The sequence below is a fragment of the Zonotrichia albicollis genome, chromosome 21, assembly GCF_047830755.1.
Source record: "Zonotrichia albicollis isolate bZonAlb1 chromosome 21, bZonAlb1.hap1, whole genome shotgun sequence".
Lineage (NCBI taxonomy): Eukaryota > Metazoa > Chordata > Aves > Passeriformes > Passerellidae > Zonotrichia > Zonotrichia albicollis.
In genome coordinates, this window is record NC_133839.1 from 3,119,798 (window position 1) to 3,136,490 (window position 16,693).

Genomic DNA, 16,693 nt, shown 5'->3' on the forward strand with positions numbered 1-16,693 from the left:
ATTACAGTACTGATGTGTTGTTGTTGTTATTGCTGTTCTGGTCACCTATAAAATGAACAAGGCCCTTGGAAATGTTCAGAACTGGAGAGATGAGGACCACAGGCAGTGTGAGCATGGGCCGGACCTGCTGTTTGCAGGGGAGGCTGCTGGAGCTGGGTGTAAATGGAAGAGCAGAACTGTTCACAAATATCCTGCAGGGCTGTCCCCAATCCCAGCATGGAGGTGACACCTCAGTGTGAGTAAAATGGTCAATTCCTTTCAGATTTCATCTTCTCAGGAAGGGTAAATCAGTCTCTGGGATGTTTGCTGGTTTATATGGGATTGGTTTCACTGGTGACTGCCCAGTTTGAGCCCTTTGCTGCTGCTGGGATTCAATTCATGCTGCTCCCAGCTTTCCCAGCTTTTGGGAACAACCTTTCCTGCAAAGTGAGCTGCTCCCTAGACAGCAGAACCAGCCTGTGTGGCTCTGGCTGCCGGTCCCATGCTGTTCTCCCTTTTCCTGCCCTGCCTGTGCTGTGTCCAGTGGGGCTTACCTGGGCTGTGTCCCCCAAATCCTGCCTGAGGGGCTCTTTGGGAGCAGGGAGGGATCCTGGCAGCTTTGGGAGCACCAGGATGGTCCCTTCCCCTTTGTCCCTTCTCAGCTCAGCCCCCAAAATCAATGGGGGCTTGTCAGGGGTGTTTGAGGACACTGCCATGACCTTGCTGCCCGTGCAGGAGGTGCCACCAGCTTTGCTCAGCTCCCCAAATCTGAGCAGGAGATTGTTCCAACAGGAGCTCCTGTGGCTCTGAGCTCTGTCCTTGCTGCTCTAAATTGTAAAGAACTCGCTCTGCTCCCACCAAACCCTTCTGGTGATCGACTGACCCCTGCTCCTGGTGGTTTTTGCCTTCATTCCTCACCAGAGAAATGACCCATGGGGTGGTGGCAGTGCTGGGAGCTGAGCAATTCTCATTTCCATTCCATCCCTCTGATTCTCCCATTCCAGGAGAGGATGTCAAGTGCATTCTGAAATCCCCGTTCCCTGGCAGGGAAGCTGTCCCTCCCCTGAAGAACTGGGAGCTGTAATTACTGTGTTTAACTGGCACAGATGCCAGGGCTGCAGATCCTGGCTGTACATCTGGATTTCTCCAAGGAACAGCAAACACCATCCCTCGAGAGGAGGGAGAGGCAAAAATCCAACCTGGGGAGAGGAGCAGCCCTGGCTGCATCCAAAGCTCACTGAAGGAATGTTTGATGTGAGGATCACAGAGGTTTCTTGGATCTTCAAGAAACTTCTGGGCATGAAAAGCAGAATGAAAGTGCCCGTGCTGGATGGGCTCCTGCCCAGCTGGGCCAGCAGCACCAGCTCTCCCTGCATTTTCCAGGTTTCTTCCTCCAGGAAAAGTCCAAGTCCAGAAGATTGAAATGTGGAAACTGCCAAGGAGAGAGACAGAGGCTGTGAGTGTAACATTCACATTCTCTGAACAGAGACATAATTCTCTCTCTCAAGTTTTTTCCTAGAGAAGCACAGAGAGAAAACAATTTTTATCTCTGCTTTACACATGTAAAATGTGTTAAAAAATAATTTACCTAAAAAATTTAGTAACTAAATTCTAGTAGAAATTATTTATGGTAATTAACCTATCAAGTCCAAACTGTGTACACTGTCAGTCTACAGTCACAAGTTTTTCAGTTAGTAATAATATAATATAATATAATATAATATAATATAATATAATATAATATAATATAATATAATATAATATAATATAATATAATATAATATAATATAATATAATATAATATAATATAATATAATCTCTTTAGTATATTTGTAATATAATATAGTATTGTTTTAATAAAACAAGTGTTCAATATTCTAAATCAATAGAATTAAATGGCAATCATTTCCCAGATGTTGGGGTCACCTTGCTTTTCAATATGTGGGGTTTGGAATTTTTTATTTAGACCATAATAGAGTTTTTTTTTCTTATTTTACGACCATGGAGAATTTCTGCAACTGCAGAATACCAAGAGATGGCACAGGAGAAATAATCTAATGGAATTTGCTTTGTAATGGAAATAATAATGCAAGCATGGGCTTGAATTGAACCTTTAAAAATGCATGTGACCTCCCTTTGGAATCCCACAGGTTTTCTGAATTACATTCATTTTTGTCTTGCAGAAACTGCAGTCTGATGTAAAAGGCCTTGGAGCTCTAGGACTTGGGTGCCTCTTGCTGAGGTGCTTGTGGGAATCCCACAGGGCTGCAAACATTTGCTAAAGCTTTGCCTCAGTTTTTAAAGATGGAAATGCTCTGGGGCCCTTGACAGTGTGTTTGTGTTCCAGAAGCTGGCAGTGGGTTTAGTGAAAAGCTGCCAGATCCCTTCAAGGCCCCTCTCTGACCACTGGGCTCCACTTGCTGCCAAAGCTGAGACAACAAAATGGCTCTCCTGGTCCTAAATCTGCTTCCCTTCACTTTATTTATTGTTTTTAACCCCTCTTCTTGCCAGTTCTTGTGCTGTGAAATTGTCAGTTGTGGTTTCTTCCTCTAATTTCCCATCTTCTGGCATTGTAGGGCCTCTCCTGCAGCACTCCCTGCAAAAAGCTTGCTCAGCTCTGTGCATTTGGGCAGTTTTTCCCTCCTTTTGGGGCCAGCCTGTGCAGTTGAGGCACAGGCAGCTGTACCCATCGAGGCTGGAAACATCAACTCTTCAGCCATCTGAAGAAATAAATGTTTGGTGGTGGCAGTGTGCTCTGTTTGCTGATTAAAATGATTTTCTGAGCAATACAAGCTCTCAGTGTCTCCTCTGATGTGAGGAGGAATAATTAAGCCCTCTCAGTAATGCAGATAAATAATGCCTGTGGAGAGTCCTGAGTGCACCATAAATCAGCAGCCGTACTCCTGAGGTGCCACCTCCCCGTGTCCCCGTGCTGGGGGTGGCAGCAGGCTCTGCTCACCTGCTGTCCCCCAGTGCCACCTGTGTTGGCCCTGCCCGAGGGCTCTGTTGGTGCCCCAGTGTCCCCAGGGCCTGCCTGGCACCCAGCAGGGTTTATGGCAGCTGTTCATGGGGATCTGGGGCTGTTCCTCCTGCAAACAGCCCTGCCATGGGGAGTGCTGCCAGCCCCGTGTCAGCTCTGAGGGGAAACCTGGCCTGGCCTGGCAGAATCCAGGCTGTGAACGCATAAATACACATTTACATATGTATAGTGTATATATGTTATATATATATTATAGATGTATAATATTTTGTATATATACTTATATGCATATATATTTTATATATATGTATATAAGTGTACATATATGTATATGTGTATACATATATATACAAATATATATTTTATATATATGTATAATATATATGTAATATATATACTTATATAGTATATACACTAAATATTATACATCTATAGTATAGGTTAATGTATAATATATATGTACTATATACACTACATATGTGTAATGTACATTTAATATATTATATTAATATATTATATATTACATATATACTATATATGTAATATATATACACTATATATGTTATATAATATAGACAGTATTAATATTATTTATATATATTAATATATATAATATTATCTATTTAATGTATGTGCGTGTGTAAATAGCAATATTTCAGATTTTTTCTTTAGTTTTCTTCTTGTTTGAACTTTGGGAGCTCAATCTGAGCAAGTACTGGGTATAACGGAAGAGATAAGTGCCTAACAAAGAGATTATCTGGGGAAAATTGAGGGAAATATGAAGAAAGGTGCAACTTTACCACCCAGCAGGGCATGGCTGTGCATTCTGAGTTGTTCCTATCATGTTTATTTATTGAATCTTAATTTATTTGCTCTCTGCTCGGGGTTGTTCTCAGGTTTTGTGGGTCAGAGGAGGTGATGGTGCCTCTGTTTCAGAGCACCAGGAGCTCCTGGCAGGGTGCATGGTGGTGGAAGGGAAATGCCTCATCTGTGAGTGTCCCTGGCTGAGCTGTGATGGATTCTCCTGGCCTGGGGAAGGCTTGGGGGATCCAGGCATCAAGAGAAGGGGGGTTTGAGATGGAGGAAAAATTTCTGCTGGAAACTTGGTCTGCAGATTTGGGTGGAGATGTTCGGATGTCCCCCCTGCGCAGCTGGTCTCAAGACTTGGAGGCACGAAGGTTCCACCAGAAGTTTCCCCCCCTGGAGGAGCTCAGGGTGGGCAGTGGGTGCCCTGCTCTGCTCCTGCCTGTCCCAGGGCTGGGGGAATGGGCAGTGACGTTGGCTGGGCTCTGTGTACAAACCACAAACAGGACAGGGCTGCTGGGAACGTGCCTTGAGCTGTTTGATTTTCCAGCATCAGTCTCATTACATGGTTATGAAAATGGGAAGATGCCAGCAGCTCACATCCCAGGCAGCAGACCAAGAACTTAGTGGTACAACTCACTTTATAAGTTTTTTGACCAATCACACAAAGCAAAAGCACATTGACAGTAGTTCTATCCAACCACTATAAGCACAGGTACCTTTGGTTAAACAATGCTTGCTTATTTCAAATACAATACCTGCTTGTGAGCCTTAAAACACAATGCACAGAGCTCCATTATTAAGCTTCAACCTTCCTAATATCTTGCTACATAAACTTTTCTGTAGCTTAGGGAGTTATTCTAGACAAGCGTTAACACAACCATTGTTCTATTTGTTCTTGCTTTTCTACAGTTTAAATAATTTTTCTGCTGACCTATCTCATGGCTGCTGCTTAGCTCTAATCACAGTTCTGCTGCCTCTGGGGCTGCCTTTTGTTCCCAAAACTCTCTAATTTTGAGAGTTTTGGGAGTTCCCAAAACTCTCTAATTTTGTAGGTTCCCACAGGCAGAAAGGGAGGAAATCCCGCTATGGACACCCGGAGGAGCCGTGCCCAGGGTGGCAGAACTGGCAGCTCCTCCCTCCAGAGCCACTCCCGGGTCCGTGTCCCGCTCCCGATGGAGCCAGAGCTGTGCTGGCAGCAGAGATGTCCCTGGTGCCCCCAAAAACCGCTGTGCCCCGCCTCGGCGGGGGCCTCCACCGGCGATTTCCCTTGCAAATAATTGCACTTTCAAGGTCTATGACAGAAACCCTCCTTGACGAGGCCGCCCTGCTGGGTGCCAGGGAGAGCGCGGGCAGAGCCGCAGGTGACACTCAGGGTGGCACCGAGGGAAGGGTGGCACCCCCAGCCCCTGCCCCACTGCCCGAGTGGGGTGAGCGGAGTTTCAGTTCTGCCCGTGCCGGAGCAGAGGGCGCTGGAGCCCCAGAAAAATCCCGAGGATGCGGCTCCAGAGCGGCTCCAGAGCCAGCGGGTCCCGCCGCTCCCGGGGCTGCGGGGAGGATGCTGCGGGATGCAGACCCTGCTTGAGCTTGGGCAGGGATGGGCAGCGCTCCCCCCGGCCAGGGCTGGCTCTCAGGGCGGTCCCTGTCCCAGGAGTGCCCGTCTCGGAGGTTGGAGATGATGATTTTCCTCCGAGGTATTTTCCCAGCAGCTCCGCGCAGCCCGAGGAGCCGGAGCCTCGCTGGGTTTCTGTCCCTTTCTGTCCCTCGGCCCCCAGCTCACAGCAGCGTGGGCTCCCGGCCCTCCACGGGACCTCCTGGGCTTCCAGAATCTCTTCCTTGGCACTCTGAAAGGGAAAAGTCCCTTAAAATGCGGGTGATCACCTGCTTGTGTATTTGGGATGGACACTAATCAGCACCCTCTAGCCCGTCCCGGCTGGCTCTCTAACTCGTATGAATTCCTCACATTGTTAATTCAACACTTTAATGGGGTGATCTTGGCCCATTAACACTTTCTCCTCGTTATGGTACCCTGGGAGCTGATTTTGGGGCTTTCCCACGTTCGTGTTTGGGTCTCCCCTACTTCCCCCCGGTATCTTGGTAAGAAAATAGGAAATGGTCTCAAGCTGCTCCAGGGGAAGTTTAGGTTGGATATGAGGGAAAGTTGCTTCTCTCGAAGGGTGTCAGGGACTGGAATAGGCTGCCCAGGGAGGTGGTGAAGGCACCATTCAAAAGTCCTGTGGATGTGGCGTTCGGGTACATGGTAGCGTTGGGAGTCCTGGGTGGACTCGGTGACTTTAGAGGCATTTTCCAATCTAAAATTTCCGTGATTCTATTTCCTGAGAAGCTCTAACTCGCTCCTGTTGGCATCGAGTGAAATTGTGGCTCCCGTCTGAGCCTCGGGCTGCAGCTGGTGCTGGTTCCGTGGCACTGCAGGGGGTGGCACCGCCAGGGGTGGCACGGCCAGGGGTGGCACCTCCAGGGGTGGCACTCCTCAGGTGTTCCTGGGGCTGCGGCTGCCGGACACAGCCTGGCAGGCTGCGGGCAGGGGGAATAGCATCTCCCCGAGTTCAGCCAAGGTGGGGCAGGTCCCTCGTTCCCCGTCGCAGCCCTGGGGCTGTGCCCTGTGTTCTGTGCCCGGTCCCCTGTCCCCGGCCGGGTGTGACACTGCTCCCGGGCACCCTGAGCGGTTTCTCTGCCTTGCAATCCCGATCTTCTGCCATCAGCGAGACAGAGCAGCTCCCCTTCCCCCTTTCCTTCCCGCCTGTGCAGTGGGATCAGCTTAAGGGATTAACTCCTCCTGTTCCTCAGCCTCTCCTCCCGGTGCCGTGTGAGCCAACAGAGAGAGCGATAGAGACTCTGTGTGACCACAAGAGATTAATTAAACAGTAAGCCCTAATTACTGAGGCTAAGGCTGACCGACTTACTGTGTCTGTAAAATAGCTGAATACTTAATTTAGACGGGAGTGTGGACATAACTTTCACCATTAGCTGAACAAACAAGGAGCACCCGAGCTAAACGGAGCCTGATGGATGTGGGGCTTCCACCGGAGCAGCCTTGGGCTCCCTCCTCCTCCTTCTGCCTGGTTTTGGGTAGGGGGAGCCGCTTTCTAAAGCACGAACCTGCCCCAAGGGATTCCCTGCCTGTCAATGTTATTCAGATTTCAGGCTGCTCCTCAAAGTCGTTGTCGTTTGCATTTCACTGCAGGTTTGGAAAACACAAATAGGGGAGAGGCTGAAAGGCGTAAAAACAAAGCCAAACCCCAACTCCCAGTGCAAGGCAGTGGAAGTAGGGCAGCCAGCTCCTATCCCTGCCTCTCAGAGTCTTTACAACAATAACAGATTCTAGGAAGTGAGGGTTAATCTGTAGCTGCAGAGCTTTTTATTGTGTTTCTCCCTTTCCAAGTGCATTAACCTTTCAGATTTAGAAGGCTGTGCAGTGGGTATTGCTTTTTTAAAAAAAAGATTCCTATTATCTGTGCGTGCTGTGTGGCTCCTGAGCCAGTCCCAGACAGAGTGACAGCATTCCCCCATTAACTGCAGCTCATTGAGCACTTCATCAGACCTTGAATCGGTGTCTTAGGTGGACTGGAGGTCCCAGGAGGGTTTGAAGCCTCGCTGAGCAGAGCACTCTGCAGAGGAGGAGAGAACATCGCAGGATCATGGTGCAGCTGAAACAGGGAAAACACAGCAAAGGAATCTTGGTGCCTGTTTTGAGATGGGGGAAATGGTGATTTAAAGGCTTGGAGATGTGGCTGTGTGCCCGGGGGTGTTAAACTGCTCATCACAAAGCCTTGGGGATCCCTGGCCCTGGTTTCAGCAAACCTCAGCTCTGTAGGAGCACAAACAGCAACACACTGGCCACAACAATTCCTGCAGAAAAGGACAGAAGTTACCACTGCCCTGGTTTTGCTTCTGTGTATGGCACATGTGAGTGAAGGTATTTGCAACCTCATCCAGGAAAAGTTAATTAAATACACAATTTTTAGGGCGTCTTGCCTACATTTTTGCATGCATGATCAGTTTTGGTTGTGCCGTAATGAACTGAAGACCCCATATGGGAAACTGATCCACCTAACCAGGTGGCACCAAACCCCATTCCTTTCCTGGTTAAAAAGGCCCAAACTAACTTGAAAATGGGAATATTTGGGATGGTTTCAAAGCCAGTCCTGGGAACATTTCCTTGTGGTGATTTCCTGCAGAGCTGGTGCTGTGTGAGGTGGGTGCCGCACCCTGGCTTGAGCTGCACCGCTGTTTCCAAAGGATGAAGGTGAACTCTCACTGGCTGCAGCTGCAGATATCACTGCTGTCACTGCTCCAGGTTGTTCCTGCTCCATGGTGATGCCTTCTGAGCTGGGCTTGCCCAGCCAGCTGGTTTCTGCTGCTCCAGACCAAAGGCTCTTCTTTTTTAGTACAAGAAGACACTGCAGAGATTCTCTGTTCCCCCTCCACAACCTTGCTCAGCTGTGTGGCATAAGGCGGAGCCTGACCACTGATGTTGCAAACACCTTTTGGCCACATTTTTGCAGCTGTTGGGTGCAGAAACCTGCATGGCAGCTGCAAGGCTCTATTTTCTCCCTCAATTCCACATCAACAGCCGTCTTCCAGCTGAGGAAAGAGAAGGCTTTGAAATGTGGTGCTCTCTTTGTATGGTCTTCAGTCCCCAAGTTCTTCAAACTTTCTGAGAACTTTGGGAATCTGGGCTGTCCTGCACTTTGGGCATTTCAGCCAAAAATATGTCAGCTATGAGCATAGAGCTGTTTCCCTGGCTGTTCATTTTTCTTCTTTGCCTGAAAATTTCTCTTGCCCATCACTGAAAGGATGAAAATCTCTCAGTGTTTAATCAATTATATTGCTGAAAATAACCCAGGCAGGGTGTGACTCCTGCTGCAGTGGGATTTGACACCTGATGCACTGGGAGCTTTGTCCAGCAAACTCCTGTGGGGGACAAGCACAGAGGGGCTGGGTTTTTGTATTCAGCTTGCATTAACAAGTGACTGGTGAAATTCCCAAATTTCTCTGGCGTTTTTGCCCATCTGGCTCCAGATCTGTATTGTAAATGCATGGCAAGCACCATGGCAGGGAAGAACAATGCATCTGACTCCATGTTCTCACAGGGCTAATTTATTATTTTATAATACTATATTATATTAAAGAATGCTAAACTAAAGAATACAGAAAGGATACTTAGAAAATGCTAAAAAGATAATAATGAAAACTCGTGACTCTTTCCAGAGTCCTGACACAGCTTGGCCCTGATTGGCCAGAGAGTGAAAACAACTCCCAGCAGAATCCAATGGAACAATTGTGGATAAACAATCTCCAAACACATTCCACATGAGCACAGCACAGGAGAAGCAAATGAGGGAATAATTGTTTTCCTTTTCTCTGAGGCTTCTCAGCTTCCCAGGAGAAAAACCCTGGGTGAAGGGATTTTTCAGAGAATGTGAATGCCACAGATCTGGACTTGGTGCTCTGTCAGTTCTTAGGATGCTCCTGCCTCTTGGATTCCCAGAGTGAAGCTCATGCAGAGCTGAGCCTGTACACGACTCAAGCTCAGATAAAGTCGGATTTGAAAAGCTGTTTTGACATCGAGATGCTGAGAAGCATCCAGGCAAATGTTCAGAAGAGCCTAAGGAGAGGAGAGACCTGAATCTTAAGGAGGATTAGATGTCTAATCATTTACCACAGACAGATATGTACTGAAAGACAGGCAAAGACTCCCCAAATCTCCCTCTCCTGGTGATCAAGTCTTCAGTGAAATTGAGGTCCAAATAATGGAAGAGAAGGTGTGAAGCTGTCTTTCCCTGCTGGACGGTCTTGGAGACCAACAGGGTAGAAATGATCATAGAAATGTTGTGGGAAAATAAAAATATGAGGCCTGATATACTTTTAAGTCCCTTTTATCTCTCATCTTCTCACAGTTCCCTGCCACAGGCACTGTCTGTGTGCAAACACATTTTTTCCCCACAGAGCAAACCCTGTTCTGGTGGTGCTGGAGGTCAGAAGGGATCTCTGAGCACCACTGAGGTGTCTTGTCCCTCTTCAACCCATGGGCAGCTCTGTGTCCCTGTGTGCTGTGATTTCCTGCTTATTTCCTGTGAATTCTCCAGTGTGGTGCTGTTCAGATATATGCTGTTCAGATATCCTGCTTGCTAAAGTATTTCCTGAGCTGAAAACCTCATTGTGGAGCTACCTGGGGCTGAACTCAGCTGGCTCCTGCCACAGCCAGCAGCTGGGTTTGGAGTCGTGATCCACCTACGAAGGAATTCAGCTCAAGAGGAGCAGCAGGAGCAGCTCCTGCTCCCTTGGGGCTCCCCAGGGAAGGTGCTGAGCAGGGGCAGCCAGCTCCTGCTTTCTTTCCCTGCCCTGTTCTGGGCTATCTCCATTCCCCTTCCCTCACATCCATCTCAGCTGATCCTTTAAACACTGCCCTTGGTCTGTGATGGGCTGGCAGAGCTGTGTGGAGCTGTGGGATGGGGATGGTTCCAGCTGGGGGGTTCTGTGCAGACCCTCATGCCAAGGTGGGATTGCTGTGCCCCCACCCCAAGCCATGAGCTCAGGGTCTCTCTTGATCCACGTTTGTGCAGCAGCTGAGGGTAATTGGTATTGTATTTGTGGGATGTCCCAATGAAGGCAGGAATGATTAACGTGATGTTCTCAGAAGGCCAATTTATTATTTTATGATACCATATTATATTAAAGAATATACTATTATATATATTATACTATATTATATTAAAGAATACTAAACTAACTAACTAAATACAGAAAGGATGCTTACTAAATATTAGAAAGATAATAATGAAAACTCGTGACTCTCTCCAGAGTCCTGACACAGCTTGGCCCTGATTGGCCAAAGAGTGAAAACAACTCCCAGCAGAATCCAATGGAACAATCACCTGTGGGTAAACAATCTCCAAACACATTCCACATGAGCACAACACAGGAGAAGCAAATGAGATAAGAATTGTTTTCCTTTGTTTCTGAGGCTCCTCAGCTTCCCAGGAGAAAACCCTGGGTGAAGGGATTTTTCAGAGAATGTGAATGCCACAAATTGGCCCTGGGGGTTTGGGACACTAAACAATGCCATGATCAGGACTTGCACAGGAGGAGCTGTATCTTCAAAAGGCCTCTTTCCCCTTTGTTCACTCTCTTACTCTGGAGAAAAAGTATCAGAGCATCTTCCTCATGGGTTTTACATAAAGCTATTCTACATCCTCCTGCAGACCTGAGCTTTAACAATCTCCTCTGCCTGCATGGCAGCAGGATTCTCCTCCAGCACAGCTGGTGCAAAATGGGAGTGAGGAGAGCAGGAATCCCTGGCCAGGAGCACCTTGGAAAGCTGCTTTTCTTGGCCTAAAGCTCTGAACCTTCCCGTGGGCTGGAAGGAGATGTGCAGTCTGTGTTGCTTGTTTATTTTTAAAGGAAATGTGCTCCTGGGAGCTGCTCTGCTTGGCAGTACCCGGGATTCAGAGCCTCAAGATGGGATTGAAAAGGCTCCTCTGTTCCTCAGCCTTGCAAATTTTGAGTAAATAAGTAAATTCTGAGCTCACCTGGACAAAAGATATTCTGGAGAGCTTTGACCTTCCCTCTGAGCTACTCCAGGTGTAGGGCAGGATCCAGAGATGTCAGGGCATGGTGGGAGTCCTTTCCCCTCTTGAAAGAAGAAATCTTCTTTCCTGCTGCTGTTTTTGTAAATATCCCCACTCTGTTCTGCTCAGAGGGGGATGTTTGGGCTGTGTCCCTGAATTTTAGCCACTGTCCCTCATGCTGGAAGCATCTGGAGCACAGCAAGCTGGAAATCCACTTTGTGACTTCCCCAGAAAGGCCTCCAGAGATGGAGGCAGAGATGGATCCAGACTGTCCAGCAGTTCCTGGGAGCTGTCCTGATGGGGCAAACACACAGACCAGGGGTGCTCTCCATGGCCCCAGTGTCCCAGGCACCTGGCAGGAGCCCTGCAGCCACTCTGGGCCATTTCCTCTGCCCTGGCTGTGCCTTGGCAGATGGAAGTGCTGCTCCATTAAGCCCAGTCACCTGCCTCAGGCTTGGGCTGGCAGTGAAAGTCCAGGGGAATGCTTGGTTGCCTGGCAAAGCTGCTCAGGGAGGAGGAAGGCTCCTTGCTAAGCTGTGCTGGAGAGCAGAGTGATTTACTCACCTCTGTCTTCAGGGCTTGTGAGGAGGAGTCACTCATGACTGAGTCCACTTTTAGAATTTTCCATGGAATGCTCTTTGCCCTCCTGTAACGGGAGATTATGGATGTCTGACCTGTTTCAGTGCTCCAAATTTTTTGCTTTCTCTTAACTCCCCTGCTTTTCTCCTAATCTTAAAAAGCCCAACTAAATCCTGGCACTTCCCCTCTCAAAGCCAAATAATCCTTGCAATTGCAATCTCCTTCTCTTCTTTAAGGCTTTCAATGCTTAAGGTCTGCGTGATCTTCCTTAGGGTGTGAAAAAAAACAATCCAGGAAAAAAGCCCTGAGCATGCAGATTGAGGAAAGGGCAAACTGGTTGAACAGAGCATCCTCACGACACACTCACATCATTTTCTCACTGTCACGAACACCCCCACTGCCCTGGCTGCTGATTTCACTGCAGTGCTGTGGTGGGGAGCTTGTTCTGGGAGAGGCAGAGTGGTTTGGTGGCTGTAGGAGGAGAGAAGGGGATGTGGAGGTCAGGATTTTCCCTGATTCTCAATAAGATCTAATGCAAAAGACAGCTTTTTTATTTTCTTCTTATTTTTTTTTTCTGTTTCAGAGCTGTTGTGTCATCCATCCCCCTGATTCTGTAAGCACAGGAGGATGAAGATTTTGGAAACCAAGTATTTTTTTCTCCAAGTACTGATTTCCATCTGGAGAGGTGAGGGGTTATTGAAAATGGCATTTCCTCTTCTGGTAGTCACTGAGAAAAAGTCAGGTTTTTCCACTGAAAAAGGATGTAGGAGATGTAGTGGCCAGAAGCACAAAAGTGAAATATTAAACCACTAAGTAAGTTAGTTAGTTTAATAAAAATGAAACGAGTAAATAAGTCAGCTGGGGGAAACTTGACTTTCAGGTGAAAGATAAATCCATCATAGGATACAATGCAGTGAGGATAAAAGTGTTTTTTAGGGAAAATTTTAAAGAAAGAAGAGCTCCCTGCGCCCTCCTTCTCCATCCACAAAATAAGGGAACTTTCCCATCTGCGTGGATCAGCTCAGCAGTGCTCACGGGTGGAGATCCTCGGAGGAAACTCTCGTTTGAGTCTCTGCCCAGGGTCTGTGAGTGGAACAGGGATGCTGAACCACTCCAGCATCTGTCTCCGGGCAAAGTTTTTCCCAAAGACTCCTGCACTCAGCTTAATCTGCAAATCACCCAGACCTGGGGAGGGGGAAAAGATCTTTTATTGCATTGCCAGTGAGAGCAGGGGAAGGCAACCTGCAGACCGGAGCTGCTCCCTCTGCCCTGGTCCGCAGGGCTCGCAGACCCCTGTCGGTGCCGGGGGCCGCCGGTTCCTGCTGCGTGCGACCCTGGAGGCAGCAGGATGTGATTCACCTCCTTCCCTCGCTGCTTTCCGTGCCTCAGAGCCGCTCCTGGCTCCCCTCGGCTGCCGGTGCCGCCTCCGGGAGCGTCTCCTGCCTGTGCTGCAGTGTGCGAGAGCCCTTCAGACAGCGAGCCCCGGCGCAAGGAGCCGGTTCCTTCCGGAGAGTCACCCTTTGCGTCTTGCCAGACCTTATTTGTGTCACTTGTGGCTGCTGCCAGCCCTCTGACTGGCTCCTGAAGCCAGCAGATGTTATTGCTCCAGGCTTGCCTGGTCGGTGGGCTGGTTTTGCACTGAGCTTGGATGACTAAGGCAAAAAGCACATTAGCGGCGGAGTCCAGACTTTCCTTGCTGTGGAGGAAGTGAAAATGTCCCCCTGTTGACAGCCCTGACTTCTCCGAGGGGGTCTTCTCAAAGTTAATAGTTTCTACCCCAAATTTAGCCTAAAATGCAAAAGCATTTCCTCGCCAGTTACTGCAGTGTCTGTTGCCGTGCGGCGCTCCAGGAACAAGGAGGAGTTATCTCTCTGACTTGTGCTGGAGGGGAGCAACAGAGGGTGTTGGAATAAACAGGATTAAAGGATTTCATCCATAAATACAGGATTAAAGGTATCCAGCGCTCCGCAGGAGTCATTCAAACCAAGGAGAAACAAAGTAAGTTGAGCACAAGGGCGCAGCTCTGCTCGCAGCCAGCCCGTGCCGCACATCCCCGCCCGTGCCCGGCGCCGTGAGCGCTGCGGGCACCGCATCCCCCGCCCGCACCCGCCCGTGCCCGCCCCGAGCCCCGGGGGCTGCCGGCTCAGCACCCCCCGAGCCCCGAACCCCGTTTTTTACTGTGATTCTCCCCACCCTCGGGATTCTGGGGGGTTCTGAGGGGCTCTGGGGGCACCGAGATGACGGGAGCTGCGCTGCCCAGCGCTGCCCGCACCACGGCTCGGGGCACCCGTGGGGGCAGCAGCTGGGCAGCGCACATCTGGGCAGCGCACATCTGGGCAGGGCACATCTGGGCGCGGCGCGCAGGCGCGGGGGCTGCCTCGCCTGTGCCCCCCACCCATCGGAGCAGCAGCAGCACCCCCGGCCGGGGCTGTGCGCGCCCGCGGAGCGCTGCGCAGGGGCGGGAGGGGGGGATCGAGCCCTCCTTCCCCGGGGAGTGGCCGCGGCTCCGCCGTATTTACCGGGGTGGGCGGCGGCGGCCGGGCCGGGCCGGCTCCATCCTCCCTCCTCCCTCGCCGCCCGCCCCCCGGTGCCGGTGACTGGAGCGGGCGGAGCCGCGGCGGCCGATTGGCTCCGGGCATCACATGCGGCGGGGCCGGGCCGTGCCGGAGCCGTGCCGGGCTGGGCTGGGCACGGCGGAGCGCTCCCGCGGCGGGCACGGCAGCAGCGCAGCCCCTTCCCAGCCCAGCGCCCCGTGGCCGAAGGGACCGCGGCCACCGCGGCCACCCCGCGCCGCCCCGGCCATGAGGTCGGGCCGGAGAGACGCCACCTGTGCGGGGAGGTGAGCGGAGCCCCGGAGCCTTCCTCCTACCCCCGGGCAGCCACAGCGGCGGGGAAGCGCAGGGGGGTGGAGGAAGGAAAAGGGATATTTTTTGTTTTATTATATATCGATCTATTTTTGCCGCGATCAATCCCGATCCCGCAACTGAAGCCCCCGGAGGGAGAAGTGCTGCGCGCTGTGATGCGTCTTCCTCTCGCCTCGGCTGCCAGTTTGGATTGTAGCGCCCGGCTCCGTGCACTGCGAGGATGGCTCGGTTTGGGGATGATCTGCCAACCCGCTATGGAGGTGGAGGGCCGGCCGGGGCTGGAAGAGGGAGCAGCCGGCAAGGTGGCCCCCAAGCCGGCCAAAGGATGTATAAACAGTCGATGGCTCAGAGAGCCAGGACTATGGCTCTCTACAACCCCATCCCTGTCAAACAGAACTGCTTCACAGTCAACAGATCCCTCTTCATCTTCAGTGAAGATAATGTTATACGGAAATACGCCAAGCGAATAACAGAGTGGCCATATCCTTTCAGGGAGGCTGTGTGGGCACGGGGGGAAGGTGGGGAGGGGGAGAGGGAGGCTGAGGGGCAGAGACCCCTCCAGGCAGCGCAGGGCGAGTGTCTGCTGCTGCTGCAGACGGTGGGATCGGGCTGTGCCATGGGTGTGTGTGCCGGGAGCCGTGTGCCCGACATGATGCACGGCCGTGGCAGTGGGAATATGGGAATAATCAGGGAATCAGGGAATTGCTTCTGTGGGAGCACCGAGGGTCCTTTTGGTGTGCTTGATGCCAGGGGTGTGTGTAAGCCGTGTCAGGGTGTCTTTAGGGGTGAGATGTACAGGTGCATGGATTGACATTTCCTACAATTCAAGTCAGGTTCTGTTAGATTCGTGCCCGTGAATCCTGATTTTTATTTCCATCTTGGAGCCATTCAACTCTTCTGTCTTCCTGTGAATAGAAGAAGGAATGTGGGATAAAAATGGTGACACCTTAGCATTGAAGCTGCGTTGATAGTAGGGGACGTTGAGAGCCCAGGTAAATCCGAGGAATGCGATCATTGCAGCTCAGTTTTAGCACATCCCCTCCAGAATCCATTTGAATCAACACGAATCATGGCACTTCGATTAGGTGCATAGCCTAAGCTTAGGCTGCACGAAAAAAAAAATTAAAATTAGCAAAGCCGTGTGGCAGAAGGAGGCAGTAAGTGGGGAGAGGGATCATCTGCTGTATTGTGAAAGGGGCAGATGCTTTCTGTCTGAGACCCAGCTCCCAGGCCAAGTGAGCTGTAGTGAGAAGGGGGCTTTGCTCGGAACGATGGTTGTAAGCTGGGAACAGAGGGGAGCAGGCTGAGGCTCCCAGGGAGCAGATTTTGTGTGTGTGTACAGGAGTGCTTTACACTGGGGGTCTCAGGGGAGCCGGTTGTTTTCTTTTCATTTCATATCACACCCCTATTAATCCTCAGCTAACAGCAGCACGGCCTCCTCCCAGCCTCCTAGCAACACTTTCAGTTGCCACACAGGCCAGCTCCTGCTTAGACTTCCCCAGTTTTCACTTCCTGAGGGGCTAACAGGAAAAATACACCAGTGGAGTGAGTGCACTTCCCTTCTCTCCGAACACACACAAACACGTATTGATCTTTCTGTCCATATTATACAATCCCAGCGATTGCTGCATTTCCTCATCCATTTCTCCTTCCCCGCATTTAAGTCTTGATAAACAAGCCCCAAACCCCCTGTGGCAGGCAGAGCATCGCCTTGACTGCGCGGGTAGACTCAGGCTTTCCCTCCCCTGCCTCTTGGGCGATTCGGCTGCATTTTCCGGGGGATGTGGGGAGGGGACCCCGAGTGCTGGGGAGCCGGCGGGACCGGCGGAGGCACCGGCGCTTCCCCGCGCCGGAGCGGCGGGGCCGGGCGGGGCCGGGCGCTGTCCGCGGGGTTG

The 16,693-nt window shown here is 50.6% G+C and overlaps 1 protein-coding gene and 1 long non-coding RNA gene across 13 annotated transcripts in view; one reads left to right on the forward strand and one right to left on the reverse strand.

Moving 5' to 3' along the window:
- Positions 1–424: 424 nt before the first annotated feature.
- LOC141731366 (uncharacterized) lies at positions 425–14,547 on the reverse strand. The gene is made up of 3 exons (XR_012583407.1): positions 14,454–14,547; positions 11,317–13,815; positions 425–1,411 (listed from the first exon to the last, which is right to left on the reverse strand). It is a non-coding gene; the product is annotated as an uncharacterized LOC141731366 (long non-coding RNA).
- Positions 14,548–14,584: 37 nt separating this feature from the next.
- The window catches only part of CACNA1B (calcium voltage-gated channel subunit alpha1 B), a 316,045-nt gene continuing 313,936 nt past the window's right edge, over positions 14,585–16,693 (forward strand). For 6 of the 12 annotated variants that reach the window (XM_074556290.1, XM_074556289.1, XM_074556292.1 and 3 more), the window contains exon 1: positions 14,587–15,277. In XM_074556290.1, the coding sequence (XP_074412391.1) occupies positions 15,019–15,277 (259 nt within the window). In that variant the 5' untranslated portion in view covers positions 14,587–15,018. Of the gene's footprint in view, positions 15,278–16,693 lie in introns of all 12 variants that reach the window. The other 6 variants (XM_074556286.1, XM_074556287.1, XM_074556288.1 and 3 more) reach the window with 3 other exon arrangements.